General features: G+C 41.5%; 1 protein-coding gene across 2 annotated transcripts in view; it reads left to right on the plus strand.

Annotated features, from left to right (window-relative positions):
- The window catches only part of zmat4a (zinc finger, matrin-type 4a), a 54,190-nt gene extending 28,329 nt beyond the window's left edge, over nucleotides 1-25,861 (plus strand). Inside the window, exons 4-7 of one of the 2 annotated variants that reach the window (XM_061905033.1) lie at nucleotides 3,512-3,668; nucleotides 13,657-13,878; nucleotides 17,200-17,296; nucleotides 25,541-25,861. In XM_061905033.1, coding sequence (XP_061761017.1) covers nucleotides 3,512-3,668; nucleotides 13,657-13,878; nucleotides 17,200-17,296; nucleotides 25,541-25,568 — 504 coding nt within the window. In that variant the 3' untranslated portion in view covers nucleotides 25,569-25,861. The remainder of the gene's footprint in view (nucleotides 1-3,511; nucleotides 3,669-13,656; nucleotides 13,879-17,199; nucleotides 17,297-25,540) is intronic. The other variant, XM_061905034.1, reaches the window with a different exon arrangement.
- Nucleotides 25,862-26,565: the final 704 nt, after the last annotated feature.

Below are 26,565 nucleotides of genomic sequence, written 5' to 3' on the forward strand. Positions count from 1 at the left end.
AGAGAGAGAGGGATAGATTTATTTATTAAAGGTAAATTGAGCAAATTGGTTATTTCTGGCAATAGCGGCATAGCTCGGTTGGTAGAGTGGCCGTGCCAGCAACTTGAGGGTTGCAGGTTCGATTCCCGCTTGTGCCATCCTAGTTACTGCCGTTGTGTCCTTGGGCAAGACACTTTACCCACCTGCTCCCAGTGCCACCCACACTGGTTTAAATGTAACTTAGATATTGGGTGTCACTATGTAAAGCGCTTTGAGTCACTTGAGAAAAGCGCTATATAAAAATAATTCACTTCACTTCACTTCACTTCACTATTTAAGTGTGTATCAAACTGGTAGCCCTTTGCATTAATCAGTACCCAAGAAGTAGCTCTTGGTTTCAAAAAGGTAGGAGACCCCAGCTGTAGTCTAATGCCCGCAGCTGAAAGCAACTGCGTGAGAACGTATACTCAAATATCACGATATAGTCATTTTCTATATCGCACAGAGACAAACCCGCGATATATCGAGTATACCGATGTATCGCCCGGCCCTAGATTCCGGTATGTTAAGCCATAATGATCACAAACAATCCTGGAGGGACTGCTTATTTGCAGACTCAATCATGCCCTTGTTAAAAAAATGTCCCATTGCTGGATTGGAGGGCGTGTGCCCTTTAAGACCACACAGATGTGATGTGAGCAGGCTGTTCATATAAGGTGGCACTGTCTAAAAATATGCACATCATCACTGCCTCCAGAGACTGAAACAGTGTGTACATCCTGGCAAAGCCCAGGATCTGGACCTGCTTGACTTGATGGCATGTGACAAGTGTGCACGCCGCCGGTCAATCCAGTTGCTGTGATGACCTGCACTCATCCGCTCCGGGCAGTGATTTGTGTTAGGGGAGTTTTCTGATTTGGCGAGAGCTTCAAGCGCGTTACAATTTGGTCGTTTTACTCAACTTTGGAGAATCCACTGACTTGTATGTAGTTTGGTTGCTACTCCTCTCGCAGCCTACAGTTGCGCTCATAAGTTTACGTATCCTGGGAGAATTGATGATTTCTTGGCGGAGTCGCCAGAAGAAAGCCATTTCTGCGCATATGTCACAAAGAGTATTTGGCCACTTGCCAAATACTTCATATATGAACTTGAGGGGAGCAGTGAGCAGCAGCGGCTTTAACTATACTTGCCAACCTTGAGACCTCCAAATTCGGGAAATGCGAGGTTGTTGAGGTGTGGGGGGGTTAGCGGCGGATATATATATATATATATATATATATATATATATATATATATATATATATATATATATATATATATATATACATATATATATATATATACATATATACATATATACATATATACATGTATATATATATATATATATATACATGTATATATATATATATATATATATATATATATATATATATATATATATATATATATATATATATATATATATATATATATATATACATATATATTATTCAAGAAATGGGTGTTGTTGAATATATATATTTATACATGTAAATGAAATAAATAAATGCTAAATGGGTTGTACTTGTATAGCGCTTTTCTACCTTCAAGGTACTCAAAGCGCTTTGACACTACTTCCACATTTACCCATTCACACACACATTCACACACTGATGGAGGGAGCTGCCATGCAAGGCGCCAACCAGGACCCATCAGGAGCAAGGGTGAAGTGTCTTGCTCAGGACACAACGGACGTGACGAAGTTGGTACTAGGTGGGAATTGAACCAGGGACCCTCGGGTTGTGCACGGCCACTCTTCCACTGCGCCACGCCGTCCCCTGTATACATGTATATATACATGTATACATGTATATATACATGTATACATGTATATATATATATATGTAATAAACTATATATATATATATATATAAATGTAATAAACTATATATATATATATATATATATATATATATATATATATATATATATACATATATATATATATATATATATATATATATATATATATATATATATATATATATATATATATATATATATATATTATTCGAGAAATGGGGCGGTTGTTGAGGAGTGGAGGTTAGCGGGAGTGTATATAGTTTCTTTTATATATATATATATATAAAATAAACTATATATATATTATCCTTATATATATATATACATATATATATATATATATATATATATATATATATATTATTCGAGAAATGGGGCGGTTGTTGAGGAGTGGGGGTTAGCGGGAGTGCATATAGTTTCTTTTATATATATATATATATATAAAATAAACTATATATATATATTATCCTTATATATATATATACATATATATATATATATATATATATATATATATATATATATGTATGTATGTATATATATATATATATACATATATATATATATATATATATATACATATATATATATATATATATATATATATTTAAATATACATATATATATATATATATATATATATATATATATATATATATATATATATATATATATATACTAAGGGGGTGGAAAAAAATAGATTCGAATTTGAATCGCGATTCTCATGTTGTGCGATTCAGAATTGATTCTCATTTTTTAAAAAAGCGATTTTATATATATATATATATATATACATGTCTATCTATATATATGTATATATACATATATATATATATATATATATATATATATGGATAATCCGTTCATGAATGAGTATATCCGTTTGGCCACCGTGTTCAATGGAGAAGTCTGATCTACAAAATTTGCAGGCAACATACTCCTTCCCCTTCGAGATGTCCCTGGATGAAATTAAATAATTTTTTCCAATGATTTTGGAACTTGCAAGTGTACTTCTTCTTACTCGTCGTCGCCATGTCTCTCTTTCATTCTTCTGCTTTGTCTCTGTTATGTTTTTGCACATTACTACTTGCCGTAGTTTCGAAGCAATGCATGATGGGAATCCGGATGTTGTGTGTCAGTGTATTAACGTGCCGGCTGGAATAAACACACGCTGAGAAATAGCTCCGTGCCTGCCTACTTTATGGGTTATAGATAAACCTAAGGATAACGGAGACATATATAATAGTCTCCTTTTCAGGTGAGAGAGGACGCTAAAGGCAGTGCCTTTAAGGTACACCCCCAATATTGTTGTCCGGGTGGAAATCGGTAGAAATTCGGGAGAATGGTTGTCCCGGGAGATTTTCGGCAGGGGCACTGAAATTCGGGAGTCTCCTGGGAAAATCGGGAGGGTATGACTTTAACCCATTTTTTAAAAATGAGGTGTGTTCTTGTGATTGCGAACGAGTGAATGATGGGCAAAATTCCCGTTAAAAAGTGCAATCTCCTAGGTATTATTGGTAAATTCACCCCTTTCTTCTTCCAAAAAAAATGGTACTTTTAAGTGTGTTCCTGCTCATTTATTTGATACCGCATTACCTCTCAAAATGTCACTTTGACTTGGTAATATTATTTGCACTATTGTTGTCACATGATTGCGACTAACATGGCTGTTTTTTTTTTTCTGCAGGGCAGCGAGGAGGGTGACGTGGACAAGAACAAATGTTGCACGCTGTGTAACATGTCCTTCACATCGGCGGTGGTCGCACAGTCACACTACCAGGGGAAGATCCACGCCAAACGGCTAAAACTGCTCCTGGGGGAGGAGCCGAGCATCACAAGCAAAGGTAAGGCCTTATTTTTTTCTGGAATAAAAAAAATTATTCATCAATGTGTTGGCCCTGCGATGAGGTGGCGACTTGTCCAGGGTGTACCCCGCCTTCCGCCCGATTGTAGCTGAGATAGGCGCCAGCGCCCCCCGCGACCCCGAAAGGGAATAAGCGGTAGAAAATGGATGGATGGATGGGTGTCAGTATTGGATTGTTGAAGAGAAGAACCTGTCTTGAACACTTTTGATATGATACTGATATTGGAGCCTTGAGTATTGGCTGATACCAATACTGATCAGATGCTATATCACCATACCACGTTTACCATTTGTTTTTTGGGGATTTTTCTAAAATTCAAGAAAAGACTAAAGTTGTGTGCTAAGAGGATGAAGGAGAGAGGAGAGTAGTTAAGTGACACACAAGTAGGACCCTTTGTATCCTTTTCATTGAGGGCCGCAAAGGCTGTGTTAAGGTCTTGGTCTGGGAGGGTGGCCCCAGGATGCAGAGACGGAAGACAAGGTGGAATTACAAAAAAATGACACATTTTAATGAGACAAAAAGGATTAACTAAGGGCGATGGGGCAGAAGCGCACACCATGTAATCTGGACAAAAATAGGTTCCTCAGAGGTCGGCCGGAGAAATGGCCAGGGCACACTGAGCAGGGCAAGAGTCCGACAAGTGAATCCCCCTTTAACTCAGGGAGGCTGGGAAGTAAGCAGAGAAGGCGTTAGACAATTCAGGACGAAATACTGACAACATACCAGGTCTGGTGAGGTCGAGAAGGCGCATGCACAATGGTGGTTCAGGGCCAAGCTGTCAGTGACGAGCCTAAATACTGGCGGGCTAATTGAGAGCAGGTGTGCCACAAGGTCCGATCCTCGCCGAGGATGAATCACTGATTACACAGGTGCAGAAAAAAAGGAGAAGGCAGGATAAAACTAAAACACAACAGGCTGTTTGGAAAAGTGAATACAGAGTATTGCTATGAGGTGGCAATTTGTCCAGGATGTACGACGCCTTCCTTCCGAATGTGGCTGAGATAAGCTCCAGCAACCCCGCGGTAGAAAATTAATGGATGGATGGATTAATTTTATTGTATAAAGTTGAAGTACACACACTAGGTGTGGCGAATTTATTCTCTGCATTTGACCCATCACCCTTGTTCACCCCCTGGGAGGTGAGGGGAGCAGTGAGCAGCAGCATTGGCCGCGCCCGGGAATAATTTTTGGGTGATTCAACCCCCAATTCCAACCCTTGATGTCGAGTGCCAAGCAGGGTGGTAATGGCTCCCATTTTATAGTCTTTGGTCGGGGTTTGAACTCACGACCTACCGATATCCGCGTTTGATATCAATTATTTATTGGTTTATTTTTATTGTGATTAGTTATGGAGTATATTGGGAATAAATTGAGAACAGGAAGTTACCACAAGTTTTAGCATATGTTATGTAAAAGAAAAGGGGTAGGATTAAATAAGCTCTGCTTCTTCCTACTCCTTTTAAGGACATGTTGAAAAGAGAAACTGGAAATTGTGATGTTTCATGTTGTATGCTTGCATGTTCGAAATAAACTCAAACTCAACTCAACTCAACAGTTGCCTATGGGTCTGATTATTTAGAACGGTGTGCATACAAATGGATGAATAACGTTCTTTAAAATCCTAATCTGGACGACAAGCAGAAATGTAAATATGTACGCTGTTTCTATGGTATTTAAATCTTAAAGTGGAACTACACTTCAATCCCGATGTAAGACAAGTGTCATGGCGGGGTTGCAGCTTGCTGTGCGGTTGGTTCTCCCGGGATGCAAACGGACGACTCAGAACAGGACTTGCGGGTAGGAACATTGATTGATTGATTGAAACTTTTGATAGTAGATTGCACAGTTCAGTACATATTCCGTACAATTGACCACTAAACGGTAACACCCGAATAAGTTGTTTTAACGTGTTTAAGTCGGGGTCCACGTTAATCAATTCATGGTAATTCATGGTGTTGATGTGGAAATGGTTGCTTCAGCATTTTGTTGGTATGGTACCAAACGGAGATGTTGACATGCAGAGTTTCAAGCGCTCTTTATTCGCCAGCGGGTTACTTTTCAAATGATGCTACATTAGTAGAGCTGCTACTTAATTTTGATAAATCATCCGACTTACAAAACAAAGGCAAGCGTGCCTGCCGCACGCAGAAGCTAATGCAAAAACTTAGCGCAAGAAACATGGAACTATGGGCATGGGTCCTCACGAAACCGTGGCACGAAATAAACAAGACTTACGGAGACATGGCATGAAGCCAACAATGCCGCCAGCAAGACTGACTGGCAAAGGCAGGCTTAAATAATGGCTCTGATTACCAATCAGAGCCAGGTGGAAATAATAAGTAACCAGGGTAACAAACTAGGGTGCACAAAAACAGGAACTAAGGGAGTCCAAAACTAACAGAACATAACAAAAACATGATCCGGACCACGGTTAATGACAACAAGAACACGTATGTTGTTCTGGTAACAACATATGTTACCAGAACCAGCAAAGTCGTCTCTTTTCATCTTTGTTGCTGAATCTTTTGCAATTTGTTCAATTAATAATGGAGACTATATAGAACAATGCTGTTGGTGGAAAGCGGTGGATTGCAGCTGCCTTTAGCACCGAGACACAGCCGGGGTTTCTTTGTTTGTTGTGAAGCTTTAACACAGAGCGGTCAAGCGAACATGTTTCTCTACGTCAACCAGCATGTTTTGGAATGGGAAAATTGTGATATTAACTCTGCTCTTACCGGAGCCATCAGTGGATTATGCATCCTCCTGCAGTAGCTGTCAAAATAGGCAGCTGTGAGCTTGGCACCTAGGCTTCTCTCTGAGACACTGGCGTTTTCACCGCAGCCATCCGACTTTGAGGCATGTCTTTACAATCTGACTAAAACACTATTAAAACAATAAGCAGATAAGGGATCCTCCAGAATTATCCTAGTAAATGTGTCTAATTACGTCTGAAACGCTCACACCGCCGCCGCCCGGAGCCGTCGCTTTTTCTTTCTTTTTTTTCTTTTTTTTATAGTCCTCCACTAACAATATCCTCATCCACGAATCTTTCATCCTCGCTCAAATTAATGGGGAAATTGTCGCTTTCTCGGTCCGAATTGCTCTTACTGCTGGTGTCTCACATTATAAACAATGTGAGGATGTGAGGAGCCCTCACACCGGCGAAGTCACGCTCAAATACTTCCGGTAAAGGCAAGGCTTTTTTATTAGCGACCAAAAGTTGCTAACTTTATCATCGATGTTCTCTACTAAATCCTTACAGCAAAAATATGGCAATATCGCGAAATGATCAAGTATGACGCATAGAATGGACCTGCTATCCCCGTTTAAATAAGACAATCTCATTTCAGTAGGCCTTTAAAGTCCACTCTTCGGGGATTGTAATAGAGATCCATCCATTGCAATCCCTTTCTTCACAAAAAAAGAAATATTTATCAATATTTGTGGAACATGTCCACACAAAAATATAGCTGTCAACACTGAATATTGCATTGTTGCATTTCTTTTCACAGTTTATGAACTTACATTCATATTTTGTTGAAGTATTATTCAATAAATATATTTATAAAGGATTATTGAGTTGTTGCTATTTTTAGAATATTTAAAAAAAAATCTCACGTACCCCTTGGCATACCTTCAAGTACCCCCAGGGGTACGCGTATCCCCATTTGAGAACCACTGGTTTAGAGCTCAAAGACCCAGTTCTTGGTCTTGAGTGTTGGCCTTCCATGGACACAAACAGTAAGTTGTCCTTTTTTGGTTTATCCCCAATGACAACAAATGACTTTGTATAGTTTCCTTTGAGCAAGGCATTCACTGCATAACAAGCCTTAGGATAAATGCTGCAAACTGGCTTTTGACCCCATTGCAGAGGCTCTGTTAAATCAATTCTGACATCTTATATCAACTTATTACTCAAAGAGGTCAGTCTATCGCCAAAGTCTTGATTCAAATCCTACCTAATAGGACGTCATGTACACTGTCTGAGGCTCAGCTCTGACTCACTTAAATAAAAAAATAATTGGCTTTGACTTAAAATTCTTGCTTACAGTCATTGGACTTGTAATACCATCAGACATCAGTAGTATTTGGGTGGGCTTCATACACGAAGGGTTGAAGTGGTCGAGCTACTATAATTGGGTTCTTTTTTCACCAGTGAGCCCTTAGTATTTGACAGAACTCATTTAGATTAGCTAATGTAATCATCCATGAAGACAGGCAGAACAATTCCTTTCGTCAAGTAGAATTTACATTTCTCTCTTCAGGCTTTTCATGGTGATAACAGCTTGTGTTCTCACATGACTGCGCTGGCAGGACAATTGCTACATTGTAGTTGAGCAGGGCTGATGGAAGCCCCTATAGCTCGCTGCTGCCTTATCAAAAGCTGAACTTGTGTTTCATAGGCTGTGCCACCATTACTGGAGTTGGCTTGCATTTGATGGCGCTAGCTGGTAGCTAGTATTTTTCAGTGCAGTGTGCATTGCCCTGAAGTAAACTTGCATGCTTTGTCATTTTTTTAATGGATGTAAAAATATTCCCAAAGTTTTGATATGAAGAAATGTCAGCTGAAAAGGAAAACACTGCATTATATTATCGATGTACTCGATATATCGCGGGTTTGTCTCTGTGCGATATAGAAAATGAGTATATTGTGATATTCGAGTATACGTTCTCACGCAGTTGCTTTTAGCTGCGGGCATTACACTAGTGAAGTGAATTATATTTATATAGCGCTTTTCTCTAGTGACTCAAAGTGCTTTACATAGTGAAACCCAATATCTACTGTAAGTTACATTTAAACCAGTACTACAGGCTCTTCCCCGTCGCACAGAGACATACAAACCCCGTTTCCATATGAGTTGAGAAATTGTGTTAGATGTAAATATAAACGGAATACAATGATTTGCAAATCCTTTTCAACCCATATTCAATGGAATGCACTACAAAGACAACATATTTGATGTTCAAACTCATAGACTTTTTTTTTTTGCAAATAATAATTAACTTAGAATTTCATGGCTGCAACACGTGCCAAAGTAGTTGGGAAAGGGCATGTTCACCACTGTGTTACATCACATCATGACTCAATAAACGTTTAGGAACTGAGGAAACTAATTGTTGAAGCTTTGAAAGTGGAATTCTTTACCATTCTTGCTTGATGTACAGCTTAAGTTGTTCAACAGTCCGGGGTCTTGTTGTGGTATTTTACGCTTCATAATGCGCCACACATTTTCGATGGGAGACATGTCTGGACTGCAGGTGGGCCGGGAAAGTACCCGCACTCTTTTAGTACAAAGCCACGCTGTTGTAACACGTGGCATGGCATTGTTTTGCTGAAATAAGCAGGGGCATCCATGATAACGTTGCTTGGATGACAACATATGTTGCTCCAAAACCTGTATGGACCTTTCAGCATTAATGGTGCCTTCACAGATGTGTAAGTTACCCATGCCTTGGGTACTAATGCACCCCCATACCATCACAGATGCTGGCTTTTCAACTTTGCGCCTATAACAATCCGGATGGTTATTTTCTTCTTTGTTCCGGAGGACACCACGTCCACAGTTTCCAAATATGATTTGAAATGTGGACTCGTCAGACCACAGAACACTTTTCCACTTTGCATCAGTCCATCTTCGATGAGCTCGGGCCCAGCAAAGCCGGCGGCGTTCCTGGGTGTTGTTGATAAATGGCTTTCGCTTTGCATAGTAGAGTTTTAACTTGTACTTACAGATGTAGCGACCAACTGTAGTTAATGACAGTGGTTTTATGAAGTGTTCCTGAGCCCATGTGGTGATATCCTTTACACACTGATGTCGGTTTTTGATGCAGTACCGCCTGATGGATCAAAGGTCCGTAATATTATCGCTTACGTGCAGTGATTTCTCCAGATTCTCTGAACCTTTTGATGATTTTACGGACCGTAGATGGTAAAATCCCTAAATTCCTTGCAATAGCTCGTTGAGAAATGTTGTTCTAAAACTGTTCGACAATTTGCTTACAAATTGGTGACACTCACCCCATCCTTGTTTGTGAAATACTTAGCATTTCATGGAAGCTGCTTTTATACCCAATCCTGGCACCCACCTGTTCCCAATTAGCCTGCACACCTGTGGGATGTTCCAAATAAGTGTTTGATGAGCATTCCTCAACTTTATCAGTATTTATTGCCACCTTTCCCAACTTCTTTGTCACGTGTTGCTGGCATCAAATTCTAAAGTTAATGATTATGTGCAAAAAAACATTTTTTTATCAGTTTGAACATCAAATATGTTGTCTTTGTAGCATATTCAACTGAATATGGGTTGAAAACGATTTGCAAATCATTGTATTCCGTTTATATTTACATCTAACACAATTTCCCAACTCATATGGAAACAGGGATTGTAAAACAAGCGCACTTTCTTACATACGTCACATACAACGTCATTTGACCAGAGATGTAAAGGCATGGTAACATTAACTGTGATGCTAGCGGAGCAGTGCGAGTGGTAATACGAGAGAAAGAAGGTGCGAATCTGGTAACAAATGAAGGAAGAAATAATTACAAACAAAAAGTGGTTTGGCATTAAGTGGGAATATGGCGAACATACAACCGTAATATTCAAGTATGTGGCAAAAGCGTACAAAAAGTAGCAGCTCTACTAATGTAGCATCATTTGAAAAGTCACCCGCTAAAGAATGAAGAGTGCTTGAAACTCTGCATGTCAACATCTCCGTTTGGTGCCACACCAACAAAATGCCGAAGCAACCATTTCCACATCAACACCATGAATTACCATGAACTTAAACGAGTTGCAAAACGTATTCGGGTGTTACCATTTAGTGGTCAATTGTACGGAATGTGTACTGTACTGTGCAATCTACTAATAAAAGATTCAATCAATCAAAACATCGTAAAAAAATTGTCAACAACAGAAGGAGATATTGTCCGCAGTAACCTACCACATAGTGAAGGACATACACTTATTTGATGTCCTATTATGCAGCTCATTTTTATTTGACAGTTATTGAAATATATTGTGTGACATCATGCACAAAAGTGCAATTTATCCGTTTTAAACTATTGTAGTGGTGTTCTGTACAAAAAGTGCACTTTAATTTAATGTTGTTTTAATATGTCATCTTAGTGACATCATGCACAAAAGTGCACTCCTAGCTTGCTTTAAAATGTCTCTGACAATCTTGCCCTTTCTGTTTTGGAAATGACATGAATGTTTGTGCTTAATAACTGTTTAATAAATACACTTTTGCTAAATTGACTTAGTTGTGATTTCCCTCTGCATGAAAGTTTAAAATGAGCATATATTAATGCAGTATGAAGAAGAATGTTTTAATGTAGACACATAGAATCATCATACTGCTGTGATTATATCCATCAAGTGTTTATTAACGGCTAAGGCAAAATATCGAAATATATATCGTGTATCGTGATATAGCCTAAAAATATCAAGATATTAATAAAAGGCCATACAGCCCAGCCCTACTATGGACAATGAATTGTGCTGTAGACATGAACTGATATAGACTCCAATCAGTTAAATGAAATACATTTAATCACGCTGCATCATAAATCTATGCCAGTGACGAGGGAACCATTCAATTATTACGGTATTGCATTCCACAGTAGTACCTTGGCTAAAGGTCCCGACAAATCCAAATCATACGAAAACCAAATGTTTCCCGTATGAAACATTCTGTTCGAATATTAACACACAACACATTTTATGGATAATAATTATAGCTTTACATGTAGAAAACTATGTGAAATACACATAAATGATGAATGATTATCACTTCAATCTTCATTGAAGACTCTTATTGGTAAGGACGATTAGAATCAGAATCAGAATAGTTTTTATTGCCATTGTTTGAGAACGGGTTCACAAACTAGGAATTTTACTGTACTTGGTGCAATCGTGCAAAATAAAACACTTATAACACAGAAATAGAAGAACATGCAGCCTCAACAACCTGGAGCTGAACGCCCAGAAAACAATGGAGATGATCATGGTTTTGCTCAAGTTTGCGGACGACACTACCCTCATCGGGCTCATCTCGGATGGCGACGAGTCCGCCTAGAGAAGAGAGTTGGACCGGCTGGCGTCCTGGTGCAGCCTCAACAACCTGGAGCTGAACGCCCAGAAAACAATGGAGATGACATGCACTTCAGGAAAGTCACAACCCCACCGTCCCCCCCTCACCCTGATTGACTCCCCCACCCCTGTCTCCATTGTGGACTCCTTCCATTTCTCGGGCACCACCATCACCCAGGACCTCAAGTGCGAGCCGACCATCAGCTACCTCATCAAGAAGGCCCAGCAGAAGATGTACTTCCTGCGGCAAGTGAGGAAACTTAAAGTGCCGACCAAGATGCTGGTGCAGTTTAACTCCGCCATCGTCGACTCACTCCTCACCTCTTCCATCACCGTGTGGTTCCCCGGCGCCACAGTCCAGGATAAGCATCGACTGCACCACGTTGTACGTGTTTCTGAGAAGGAGATTTGCAGGAAGCTCCCATTCCTCCAGGATCTGTTTTCCTGAGAATTATTGAACTATAACACTGAGCTATCAGGTCTTGTTATTGTTCATGTGCCTGATGGCCGAGGGGAAAAACTGTTCAGGTGGCAGGAGGTGTGGGTCTGGATGGATTGTAGTCTCCTTCCTAAGGGGGAGGGGAGAATAGTATGTGTCCAGGGTGAGAAGAGTCAGCTGTTATCCGACCCACATGCCTCCTGGTCCTGGAGGAGATCAGGTCCTGGAGGGATGGGAGTTTTCAGCCAATAACCTTCTCAGCAGCACGTACGATGCGCTGCAGTCAATGATAGTCCCGGACTGTGGTGCCGGGGAACCACACGATGGTGGAGGAGGTGAGGATGGACTCGATGATGGCTGAGTAGAACAGCACCAGTATCTCGGTCGGCACCTTAAGTTTCTGGGCCTTCTTGATGAGAGAGTTGATGGTCGGCTCCCACTTGAGGTCCTGGGTGATGGTGGTGCCTAAGAAACGGATGGAGTCCACAATGAAGACGGGGGTGGGAGAGTAAATCAGGGTGAGGAGGGATGGTGGGGCTGTGACTTTCCTGAAGTGCAAGATCATCTCCACTGTTTTCTGGGCGTTCAGCTCCAGGTTGTTGAGGCTGCACCAGGACGCCAGCCGGTCCAATTCTCTTCTCTAGGCGGACTCGTCGCCATCCGAGATGAGCCCGATGAGGGTAGTGTCGTCCGCAAACTTGAGCAAAACTGGATAGGAGGAAGAGGAGTCCTGATGAGCTTTTCTGCTGCCATCACCACTCTCTGCAGAGACTTCCAGTCTGAGGCACTGGAGGCTCCAGTCCAGACAGAGATGCAGTTGGTCAGTAGGCTTTTTAGTGGCTCTGTAGAATGTGGTGAGAATGGAGGGAGGGAGCTGTGCTCTTTTTACCCGACGCAAAAAGTGCATGTGCTGCTGAGCTCTTTTTATAAGAGCTCCGGTGTGTTTAGGGACCAGTTCATATTGTCAGTTATCCGCACACCCAGGAACTCGGTGCTGCTTACGATCGCCACTGCTGTACCGTTGATGAAGAGTAGACAAAGGCTGAACTGGTGCCTCCTGAAGTCGACTATGATCTCCTTGGTATTGTCGACGTTCAGGACCAGGTTTTTGGTTCTGCACCAGTCAACCCGATGTTTACCCTCCTCCCTGTAGTCCATGTCATTGTTGTCATGGATGAGGCCCACTACTTCACAATGTGGTTAGTAGTGGACCTGGCTCAGCAGTCACGGGTCATCAATGGGAACGGCAGCAGACTCAGGACGGTGCTCTAGGGAGAGGGCACTGGAAGTGTTGTCACCCACTCTCACGGACTGGACTCTGAGCCACACCCAAGCAAGCAAACTTCACAGTATCGGGAAAACAACTTGTAATGTAATACATTTGTTCTTGTTTTTCCACAAAGCATAACAAAGTTTTTGTTACTTCCCTCAGAGGTATCCCCCAGCCCTCTAAAGAGCTCCCCAGACACATCTCCCGTAAGCTCCCCACGGCAACGACGTGACTCGGATCGCTACTGCCAACTTTGCAACGCTTGGTTCAACAACCCGGGCATGGCTCAACAACATTATGATGGCAAAAAACACAAGAAAAATGCTGCACGAGCAGACCTGTTGGAGCAACTGGGCGAGACTCTGGACGTGGGGGAGATGAAAGGTAAGGAAGCTCGACTGGACAATGGAGTTCCAGCCTTAATTGTTTTGAAGTTGTCTCTTGTGGCCTGCCTTTGATGTGCATGCACTGTGCAGGGCTCGAGTTACGTATACATTACTCTTTAATTTTTATGCGATCTTTGAGTAAGCAAGACAAATTGTTTCAAGCATAATAGAATAGAAATACAATAGAATAGAACGTACTTTATTCATCCCTGGGGGAAATTCAGCACACACACACACACACACACACACACACAATGGCAATGCTTTTACTGCTATTGAAAGATGCTGCATATTTGATGGCCATGTAGACCTATTTGCCCCTAGTGACGGATATGTATTTGAATGCCGAGGTCCCCCCTTTCTTAAAGGGGGACATTATCACAATTTCAAAAGGGTTAAACACAATCAAAATCAGTTCCCAGTGGCTTGTTGTATTTTTTGAATTTTTTTTCAAAATTTTACCGGTCTCGGAATATCCCTAAATGAAGCTTTAAAGTGACTTATTTTCGACTCTCTGCGAAGACACTGGCCATTTCCCTGTGACGTCACACAGTGCTGCCAATGTAAACAAACAATGGGAATACCACAGCAAGATATAGCGACATTAGCTCGGATTCAAACTCGGATTTCAGCGACTTAAGCGATTCAACGGATTACGCATGTATTGAAACAGATGGTTGGAGTATGAAAATATTGAAGAAGAAACTGAAGCTATTGAGCGAATAGCTATTGACGCTATTCATAGCCATAGCATGGCCGAATAGCTGCGTTAGCATCGCCGGTAAAATGTGCGGACCAAACGATCAGGACTTTCGCATCTTTTGACACTGGAGCAACTTAAATCCGTCGATTGGTAAGTGTTTGTTTCGCATTAAAAGTGGGTGGAAGGAAACGTAATATAGTTGCAAATGCATCTACAGGTTATCCATACTTCTCTGTGCCATGCCTGCTTTAGCACCGCCGGTAAATAGCATGTTAGCATCGATTAGCGTAGCATGTTAGCATCGATTAGCTGGCAGTCAACATCAACAAAACTCACCTTTGTGATTTCGTTGACTATCGTTGCAAATGCATCTGCAGGTTATCCATACATCTCTGTGCCATGTCTGCCTTAGCATCGCCGGTCAAATGTGGAGACACTCTGGCACATTCAATGGGGGTCTGGCGGCAGATTTCTTGCCAGTGGTGCAACTTGAATCCCTCCCTGTTAGTGTTGTTACACCCTCCGACAACACACCAACGAGACATGATGTCTCCAAGGTTCCAAAAAATAGTCCAAAAAACGGAAAATAACAGAGCTGAGACCCGGTGTTTGTAATGTGTTGAAAATGAAAATGGTGGGTGTGTTACCTCGGCGACGTCACATTCTGACGTCATCGCCTCCAGCCCGATAAACAGAAAGGCGTTTAATTCGCCAAAATTCACCCATTTAGAGTTCGGAAATCGGTTAAAAAAATAGATGGTCTTTTTTCTGCACCATCAAGGTATATATTGACGCTTACATAGGTCTGGGGATAATGTTCCCCTTTAAACTTACGTTTTGACATGATAAATAAATGATAAATGGGTTGTGCTTGTATCGCGCTTTTCTATCTTCAAGGTACTCAAAGCGCTTTGACACTACTTCCACATTTACCCATTCACACACACATTCACACACTGATGGAGGGAGCTGCCATGCGAGGCGCTAACCAGCACCCATCAGGAGCAAGGGTGAAGTGTCTTGCTCAGGACACAACGGACGTGACGAGGTTGATACTAGGTGGGGATTGAACCTGGGACACTCGGGTTGCGCACGGCCACTATAGGAATTTCTTTTCTGTAATCTGTTTGTGTTTCCTCCGTGTGTTTGATGGTCAGCTTTTCCGCCGGAATTGTGCCCTTATATGGGGAATAAAGGGTGTTTACCTATGCAAACTCCCAAACTCTGGAACGATCTTCCTCTCCATGTGAGACAGGCCCCTTCTTTGGCTATTTTTTTTACCCTTCTTACAAACCCCGTTTCCATATGAGTTGGGAAATTGTGTTAGATGTAAATATAAACGGAATACAATGATTTGCAAATCATTTTCAACTCATATTCAGTTGAATATGCTACAAAGACAACGTATTCGATGTTCAAACTGATAAACATTGATTTTTTTGCAAATAATCATTAACTTTGGAAATTGATGCCAGCAACACGTGACAAAAAAGTTGGGAAAGGTGGCAATGAATACTGATAAAGTTGAGGAATGCTCATCAAACACTTATTTGGAATATTCTACAGGTGTGCAGGCTAATTGGGAACAGGTGGGTGCCATGATTGGGTATAATAACAGCTTCCCAAAAATTATTTCACAAGAAAGGATGGGGCGAGGTACACCCCTTTGTCCACAACTGCATGAGCAAATAGTCAAACAGTTTAAGAACAACGTTTCTCAAAGTGCAATTGCAATAAATTTAGGGATTTCAACATCTACGGTCCATATTATAATCAAAAGATTCAGAGAATCTGGAGAAATCACTCCACGTAAGCGGCATGGCCGGAAACCAACATTGAATCACCGTGACCTTTTGATCCCTCAGCCAGCACTGTATCAAAAACCCACATCAATCTCTCAAGGATATCACCACATGGGCTCAGGAACCCTTCAGAAAACCACTGTCACTAAATACGGTTTGTCGCTACATCTGTAAGTGCAAGTTAAAGCTCTACTATGCAAAGCAAAAGCCATTTATCAACAACACCCAGTTGTTAATAAAGTTTTGGAGTTCGAACATCAAATATCTTGTCTTTGTAGTGCATTCAATTAAAAATGGGTTGAAAAGGATTTGCAAATCATTGTATTCCGTTTATGTTTACATCTAACGCCATTTCCCAACTCATATGGAAACGGGGTTTGTAGTTTCAAGCATGTTTTACTCAATATAGGTCATGAAACAAGTAAAACACTCTAACATTAAATCTGCTAGGTGCGAAGAATTATCTTATCAGACAGAAAATGAGCAAATATCACCCTTTTTTGAGATATTTAATCTTACTTAGATTTGAGTTTTTGCAGTGCAGGGAAACACAGAAAAATCTCAACTCAACTTAAAGTGCTGAGATAAACAGTTTTGATTTTTTTTTTTTTAATGGCAGGTTAAGTGGCCCTTAAGTCCGTGACTATTTCAGCATCAACTCAAGTAGTCCACGTGTGACCATCAAGTGGTCGGCTAACACCTTGAGCTCAGCCTGTCCACCATAAATCAGTTAAAAAGGGGAAAATGCTTACCAATGATTCAAAAATGAGCGAAGAAAAATCCAAGTAAATGAATTGTTTCTGTTGACTTGCAGGTGTGAAACGCAGCTATACGTGTGAGGTGTGCGGCGTGACCTTGAACTCGGTGGCACAGTACCACGCACATCTGCAGGGCTCCAAGCACCAAACCAAGTGAGACCCCTGTGGGCTGCAGCAGATGAGCTCATTTGCATGCGAAGAATTGATGCCGATGCATGGAGCGCCGAATGCTACTTCTCATTTCGGCATTACGAATGTTGTTCTTCTTGCTTCCGCCTGTGTCCTTGAAGTCACCTTCTCCCCGAGAAGACCTGTGCATTTTAGCTCCAGTGCATTTCTCACCACATGCATAAGTTATGAGAATATTGTTGAAAGAGGCGATGCTGAGTCGGAAATTTTAGATGTGCTTATTTTGCTCAGGGGGGGTCCTGGTGTGACGCAGTTAAAATCAAGCGCCTTGCACATTAGGTTACCACAACATCTCAATCAATCAAGCAATCGATCAATCAATCAATCAATCAAAGTTTATGTATGTAGCCCTAAATCACGAGTGTCTCAATTATTTTCGGGTCTCCCCATGTCTAGCATTAAAAGATTACAGTTGGTACAAAATGCGGCTGCTAGACTTTTGACAAGAACAAGAAAGTTTGATCACATTACGCCTGTACTGGCTCACCTGCACTTAAGATGTGACTTTAAGGTTTTACTACTTACGTATAAAATACTAAACGGTCTAGCTCCATCCTATCTTGCCGATTGTATTGTACCATATGTCCCGGCAAGAAATCTGTGTTCAAAGGACTCCGGCTTATTAGTGATTCCTAGAGCCCAAAAAAAGTCTGCGGGCTATAGAGCGTTTTCCGTTCGGGCTCCGGTACTCTGGAATGCCCTCCCGGTAACAGTTCGAGATGCTACCTCAGTAGAAGCATTTAAGTCTCACCTTAAAACTCATCTGTATACTCTAGCCTTTAAATAGACTTCCTTTTTAGACCAGTTGATCTGCCGCTTCTTTTCTTTCTCCCATGTCCCCCCCTCCCTTGTGGAGGGGGTCCGGTCCGATGAGCATGGATGAAGTACTGGCTGTCCAGAGTCGAGATCCAGGATGGACCGCTCGTCGGGACCCAGGATGGACCGCTCGCCTGTATCGGTTGGGGACATCTCTACGCTGCTGATCCGCCTCCGCTTGAGATGGTCTCCTGTGGACGGGACTCCCGCTGCTGTCTTGGATCCGCTTGAACTGAACTGTGTTGGAGCCACTATGGATTGAACTTTCACAGTATCATGTTGGACCCGCTCGACATCCATTGCTTTCGGTCCCCTAGAGGGGGGGGGGTTGCCCACATCTGAGGTCCTCTCCAAGGTTTCTCATAGTCAGCATTGTCACTGGCGTCCCACTGGATGTGAATTCTCCCTGCCCACTGGGTGTGAATTTTCCTTGCCCTTTTGTGGGTTCTTCCGAGGATGTTGTAGTCGTAATGATTTGTGCAGTCCTTTGAGACATTTGTGATTTGGGGCTATATAAATAAACATTGATTGATTGATTGAAAGGGCTGCACAGGCCATAATTGTCACATAGTGTTGGTGACGAACCCCAAGATGCAGAGACGGCAGGCTTGGTGCAGGAAAACATGATTTAATATCCAAAAATCAAGAAAACACACAAACCAGGAACCAAGAACAGGCAAACTGGAGACATGGAACAGGAAACAAGGAACAAAAAGACAACAAGCTGCAAACAGCTACAGGATACAGCTTACAGATAGTACCTTACAGCTCCAGCACTGACTGGAGGGCAGAGCAGGTCTAAATCGTAGCCGGCTGATTGACACCAGGTGTGGCCAGGTGCCAATCAGCTGCAGCTGGGGGGAAACGGCGCTCAGGGAGTAAAGCAGGAAACTGAACCACAATAAGAGCGCTGACAGGAAATAAATCAAACAGAGGAAAAACCAAAACATAACTAAACTGTCAGTGACAAACCTGACAACAATGACATCCTCGGCTCAGATCCCACATCAGGGCAAATAAAATCACAACCCAATGAGAATGCAATGAGGCTCGATTGGCCGCAGAATAATTTTATATATATATATATATATATATATATATATATATGTTTTTTTTTTATTTAAATGTTTTTTTAATATTATTATTTTTTTAATTAAATAAACATTAAACACACAAAATACACTTACAATTAGTGCACCAACCCAAAAAAACCTCCCTTTTTTATGACAAAGAAAAAAAATAAATAATAATAATTCCCCCCCCCCCCTATCCCCCCCACCACACCCCCAAAACCCTCCACAACCACCCCTCCCCCCACCCCCCGCCGGGCCAAGGGACAAATTATCAAGTGTTGACCGGTCCGCAGCTACAAAAAGGTTGGGGACCACTGTTTTAAGGGACCGTGGATGTGGGGACGCCTGGCCCCCTGGCGACCATTGCAATGGACATCGAGTGGGTCTAACATAATCTTGTGAAAGTCCAGTCCATAGTGGATCCAACATAATAGTGAGAGTCCAGTCCATAGTGGGGCCAGCAGGAGACCATCACGAGCGGAGACGGGTCAGCAGCGCAGAGATGTCCACAACCGATGCACAGGCAAGTGGTCTACGCCGGGTCCCGACTCTGGACAGCCAGCACTTCATCCATGTGCCCCCCCCCCCCCCCCTCCACAAGGGAGAGGGGGGCTGAGGAGAAAAGAAAAGAAACGGCAGATCAACTGGTCTTAAAAGGGGGTCTATTTAAAGGCTAGAGTATACAAATGAGTTTTAAGATGGGACTTAAATGCTTCTACTGAGGTAGCATCTCTATTCCAGAGTACCGGAGCCCGAATAAAAAACGCTCTACAGCCCGCAGACTTTTTCACCCTCCAAAGGCCAAAAGAACATCTTTACCACAACTACTGCAATCATCAAGTGGTCAGCTATAACACTCTGTGAGATTCAATAGATGTTAAGAAATGCTTGTCCAGGAATTAATTAATCCCGTAAGGTCGTTTCTTGTTGCGCACATCCTGGGGGATGCTGGCATCAGAAGACGTGGCATGTCGTTTAACAGCTCCGTGCTTTAGTCACGCGTGCCTGCTCGGCTTGTTTGAGCCGTGGGCTTTCTACGCACATCTGCTCTTACGCACACACACAAACTGTACATTCATAAAGTGTACATAGCATGCGCAGACCTCGAGAAGGCTCTCACCGGGAATTCAAACCACGGGCGACACCCCCAAGCCACCACTTCCTTCACAACCAGCCTCATTACACCCGCATCTGTGCTTTGTAGGTCATTTGATGACACATGTTAACGCAGATGTTATATTTATTTATATAATATTTGACTTTGTATATTGTTGTGTTATACCAGTTTTCCTCTCAGAGAATAAAAGTCACTGGTCAAGCCCAAGTTGGGTAACATATAAGTTGAGTAAGAAGGACCATCAAGACGGAATAGGAATATTATCAAATTTTACTAAAGCTTTAGGAGACCAGTTCAACAGTGCGTTAATAGCATCATCTAGAAGCGGTCTGAAAATCAAACAGAGACAGCTTATTCAGTACGGAAACAGCCCCCACCCCGCCCAGAAAGGAATCCAGCCTCATTGCTCTAATACTGATAAGGTCAAAAAGGGAGTACATCATACTCCCAATACACATTCAAACGCCTTGAAGGTAAGGCAAAGAGTTTACTTGCAGACATAAGATTCAAGCACAGCGTTTACACATGGGAAAGTATTAGCTGCTTTAAACAGGACTATGAATGAAGAAAGAACTCTTAAAAGTATGTGCATTCTCCACATCAGGGGTCACCAACCTTTTTGAAACCAAGAGCTACTTCTTGGGTACTGATTAATGCGAAGGGCTACCAGTTTGATACACACTTAAATAAATTGCCGGAAATAGCCAATTTGCTCAATTTACCTTTAACTCTATGTTATTATTAATAATTAATGATATTTATCTTTGTGGAAACACTGATCATCTTAATGATTTCTCACAATAAATATATATTTTTGATGACCTGTTTTAAATAGGTTAAAATCCAATCTGCACTTTGTTAGAATATATAACAAATTGGACCAAGCTATATTTCTAAAAAAGACAAATCATTATTTCTTCTAGATTTTCCAGAACAAAATTTTTTAAAAGAAATTCAAAATACTTTGAAATAAGATTTAAATTTGATTCTACAGATTTTCTAGATTTGCCAGAATAATTATTTAGAATTTTAATCATAAAAAGTTTGAAGAAATATTTCACAAATATTCTTCGTCAAAAAAAAAGGAGCTAAAATGAAGAATTAAATTAAAATGTTTGTATTATTTTTTACAATAAAAAATAATACATTTACTTGAACATTTATTTAAATTGTCAGGAAAGAAGAGGAAGGAATTTAAAAGGTAAAAAGGTATATGTGTTCAAAAATCCTAAAATAATTTTTAAAGTTGTATTTTTTCTCTAAAATTGTCTTTCTGAAAGTAAAAACATAAATGAATTTATTTAAACAAGTGAAGACCAAGTCTTTAAAATATTTTCTTGGATTTTCAAATCCTATTTGAGTTTTGTCACTCTCAGAATTAAAAATGTCGAGCAAAATGAGACCAGCTTGCTAGTAAATAAATAACATTTAAAAAATAGAGGCAGCTCACTGGTAAGTGCTGCTATTTGAGCTATTTTTTAGAACAGGCCAGCGGGCGACTCATCTGGTCCTTACGAGCTACCTGGTGCCCGCGGACACCGGGTTGGTGACCCCTGGTCTAAAGTATACAAATGAGTTTTAAGATGGGACTTAAATGCTTCCACTGAGGTTAAACTTCAACTATCAAGCTTTGACTTTTGCAGTCTTGTTTTTGAGCCTATTAGTCCTTCTCATGTTGATCTAAAAAAGATTCTGTTGTAAATTTGATGAGAGCGATGGGAGATGTGGGGAATTAATCCTGTTTTTATTTTAGATGATTTACCAACAGATTTAATACCACGCATACACACATCAATAACCGGGTGATCTGATTTTCTGGCGAGATCTGCTCCCCTTTAGAGTCCATCCCCTCTGTATCTGCGCCATGTATCCATCCAAGGAATGATAACATGAAATAGCGCATGGAAAGACACTTTCACAAACGGCAGACTAAATAATGCTACAGTTTGTGTACTGTGTCATAAAAGTACTCGTTTCACACTACAAATGATCAGATGTATGATTTATTGGATTATGTGTTTTTGCTAAGAAACTAAAAGTGCTCCCAGTATGCTTTGCGACTCTTTTTATTTGACATCTATACATTATTCCATAACCTGAATATCAGATCGTTTGATAGTTTCTACATCCTGTGGGATGCAGAAACCGGCAGATACATTTTCCGTGCAACGTTCATATTGTTGTCACTCAGCCAGCGTTGGTGGGTCTGACGGACCCGTTGCATGTTGTGGCTTTTAATGCCTCACAATCAAACACTTATTTTAAAATACAGAACAGATGTTTATTGGAATAAGGTAAACATCAGTTCAGTATTTTAACATAAAAGTGTTTGATTGTTAAGGCATTCAAAGCCACAAAATGCAACAGGTCCGTCAGACCCCCAAACGCTGGCTAAGTAACAACGATATGAACGTTGCACGGAAAATGTATCTGCAAGTTTCTACATCCCACAGGGATTTTTCTTTTGTGTTTCTTCACCTGCAGTTCCCACACAAGGTTGCATTGTTTGTCAACACTGTCTGCTCTCATTTTCTCGCACATTTGACCCTCTAATGTTCTGTGTACCTACTTTTATGTTAAAATACTGAACAGATGTTTATTGGAATAAGGTAAACATCTGTTCAGTATTTTAACGTAAAAATGTTTGATTGTGAGCCATTGAAAGCCACAAAATGCAACGGGTCCGTCAGACTTACAAACGCTGGCTGAGTAACAACAATATGAACGTTGCATGGAACATTTCTCTGCCAGTTTCTACATCCCACAGGGATTCTTCTTTTGTGTTTGTGCATTGGCGGTTCCCACACTAGGTTGCAATATTTTTGGTCAACACTGTCTGCTCTCATTTTCTCGCACATTTGACCCCCTGATGTTCTGTGTACCTACTTTTATGTTAAAATACTGAACAGATCTTTATTGGAATAAGGTAAACATATGTTCAGTATTTTAACATAAAAGTGTTTGATTGTGAGGCATTAAAAGCCACAAAATACAACGGGTCCGTCAGACCCCCAACCACTCGCTGAGTAAAAACAATATGAACGTTGCACGGAAAATTTCTCTGCCAGTTTCTACATCCCACAGGGATTCTTCTTTTGTGTTTCTGCACCTGCGGTTCCCACACAAGGTTGTAACATTGTTGGTCAACACTGTCTGCTCTCGTTTTCTCGCACATTTAACCCTCTGATGTTCTGTGTACCTACTTGTATGTTAAAATACTGAACAGATGTTTATTGGAATAACAAAAACATCTGTTTGTCAGAGTTTGTTGTTGACGAACCCCAAGGTGCAGAAAAGGAGGCAGGCATTGAGTAAGAAAACATGATTTAATTTAAACACTAAAACAAAACCAAACAAAGGGTACAAACAAAAGGTGCGCACGAGGCGGATAACAAACTAGGCTATGAACAAAACACTTACTGGGACAAGAATGAATTATGGCATGAAGTGAAGTGAATTATATTTATATAGCGCTTTTTCAAGTGACTCAAAGCGCTTTACATAGTGACACCTAATATCTAAGTTACATTTAAACCAGTGTGGGTGGCACTGGGAGCAGGTGGGTAAAGTGTCTTGCCCAAGGACACAACGGCAGTAACTAGGATGGCACAAGTGGGAATCGAACCTGCAACCCCCAAGTTGCTGGCACGGCCACTCTACCAACCGAGCTATGCCGCCCCATAAGCAGAGTGAACAAAAGTAGACGCAGCTACAACGAAGTATTAATGACATTGACAGGTAGTGGTGACAAACAACCGGTAGGAGCGACAATAATCCAGCACTGACAGGAGGACAAAGCAGGTAAAGAAAGGGTTGGGCTGATTGACACCAGGTGTGGCCAGGTGCCAATTAGCTGCAACTGAGGGGAGAAAGACAGGAAACGGACAAAATAAGAGTGCTGACAGGAAAAACTAAAACATGACAAGCCTGACACTGTTCAGTATTTTAACATAAAACTGTTTGATTGTGAGGCATTAAAAGCCACAAAATGCAGCGGGTCCATCAGACCCACAAACGGTGGCTGAGTAACAACAATATGAACATTACACAAGGGTTAATGGCTTACTGGTTGTATAATAAGGCCATGCAAAACAAGGCATTAATAAGTACTTAATAATGACTAATTAAGAGCCAATATGTTACTAAGTTGCATGTTAATGTCAGGCTTAGGCTGTGGATGTTTGTGCTTCCTCGATGCAAGGATGGTGTGGGACGAGTCAGGCATGAATGTAAGTACATGGTTGTTTATTTAATAAACAAATAAACAACAAAAAGCGCTCACAATGGAGGAAGAAACTTGGCTAAACAGTACAAACGTGAAACAAAAAACACCTGCTCGATGGCATGAAATGATGGACATAAACTAAAGGACTTTGCACAAAAACAATTGGCTATGAATGATAATGGGACGGCGTGGCGCAGTGGGAGAGTGGCCGTGCGCAACCCGAGGGTCCCTGGTTCAAATCCCACCTAGTACCAACTTCGTCACGTCCGTTGTGTCCTGAGCAAGACACTTCACCCTTGCTCCTGATGGGTGCTGGTTGGCGCCTTGCATGGCAGCTCCCTCCATCAGTGTGTGAATGTGTGTGTGAATGGGTAAATGTGGAAGTAGTGTCAAAAGCGCTTTGAGTACCTTGAAGGTAGAAAAGCGCTATACAAGTACAACCCATTTATCATTTATAATAAACTATAAACAAAACTAGCACAATGGCATAAATACAAAAACTTACACGGCATGGAACTATGGACAAGGACATGAAGGAGGTGCAGCATGGGTTGGGTGCGTGCGCATGTGTGAGAAGATCCCAGAATGATGAACAGAAAGAAAATTACTTAAATAGTGGCTGTGATAATCAGGAACAGGTGCGGGGACTGAGGGCAGGGGAGTGACAAGGTTGGAACTAATACGTTGGCATGGAAACAAACGAAACCAGGAAGTGCAAAACGTGACTGAATGTCCACAAACTAAACATAGCATGACCAAAACCAAAACATAACTTACAGGCGTGACAGTTAATAAGCAACTAATCAATGGTGAATATGTGTTCCCCATACTAATATTAATAATAAACACTTTCAGGAGGCCTTGGCACTTGTAGGTCTAGCCCTTAAAATATTTCTTATCCTTCATTATAAACTGTCAGTTATGTTTCTGTTCTATCCCTGAATGTTTTACTCACCCAGCATTCTTCTCTCCAACAGTATGAAGAACCAGATTTGTGTCCAGTGAACACGAACAAACCAACTGGACTGATGTCAGACAAGCTCCGGTCAGCTTGCCCTGCTTTTTTTCCCCCCCTCTCTGCTCTCTGAGCTATTTTTATTATTATTTTTTTTTCTGTCCTTCACCGTCTGACCTGGCCTGGAAAATGAAGGAAAGTGTTTTTTATGTGAACTAAGAGAGAGCACCACACAGTACAAAAGCATGGGCACGATTATCTTTGCCTGACTGGCCACTTCAATTGACCTTTGACATGCCTTTTTCCCCCCCAATTAAACCAAATTAAATAGGTATTGAATGAACGGTATTGTCATTTTATTTGATGCCTTGTCTGCATCACAAAGGGTGTGCACCCAAACTCATTTCATTTTATTTGCATTAGTTGACGCTAATTGGGCGGTGTGAAGCGACTTGGATGAGAATCAGCACATCCAAGTCCGAGTCCGTGGTTCTCGCCCGAAAAAGGGTGGAGTGCCATCTCCAGATCGGGGAAGGAGACCCTGCCCCAAGTGGAGGAGTTCAAGTACCTCGGAGTCTTGTTCACGAGTGAGGGAAGAGTGGATCGTGAGATCGACAGGCGGATCGGTGTGGCGTCTTCAGTAATGCGGACGTTGTATCGATCAATTGTGGTGAAGAAGGAGCTGAGCCGGAAGGCAAAGCTCTCAATTTACCGGTCGATCTACGTTCCCATCCTCACCTATGGTCATGAGCTTTGGGTTATGACCGAAAGGATAAGATCACGGGTACAAGCGGCCGGAAATGAGTTTCCTCCGCCGTGTGGCGGGGCTCTCCCTTAGAGATAGGGTGAGAAGCTCTGCCATCCGGCAGGAACTCAAAATAAAGCCGCTGCTCCTTCACATCGAGAGGAGCAAGGTGAAGTAGTTCGGGCATCTGGTCAGGATGCCACCCGAACGCCTCCTTAGGGAAGTGTTTCGGGCACGTCCGACCGGTAGGAGGCCACGGGGAAGACCCAGGACACGTTGGGAAGACGATGTCCCCCGGCTGG

Source organism: Nerophis ophidion, linkage group LG07 (genome assembly GCF_033978795.1).
Source record: "Nerophis ophidion isolate RoL-2023_Sa linkage group LG07, RoL_Noph_v1.0, whole genome shotgun sequence".
Classification (NCBI taxonomy): domain Eukaryota; kingdom Metazoa; phylum Chordata; class Actinopteri; order Syngnathiformes; family Syngnathidae; genus Nerophis; species Nerophis ophidion.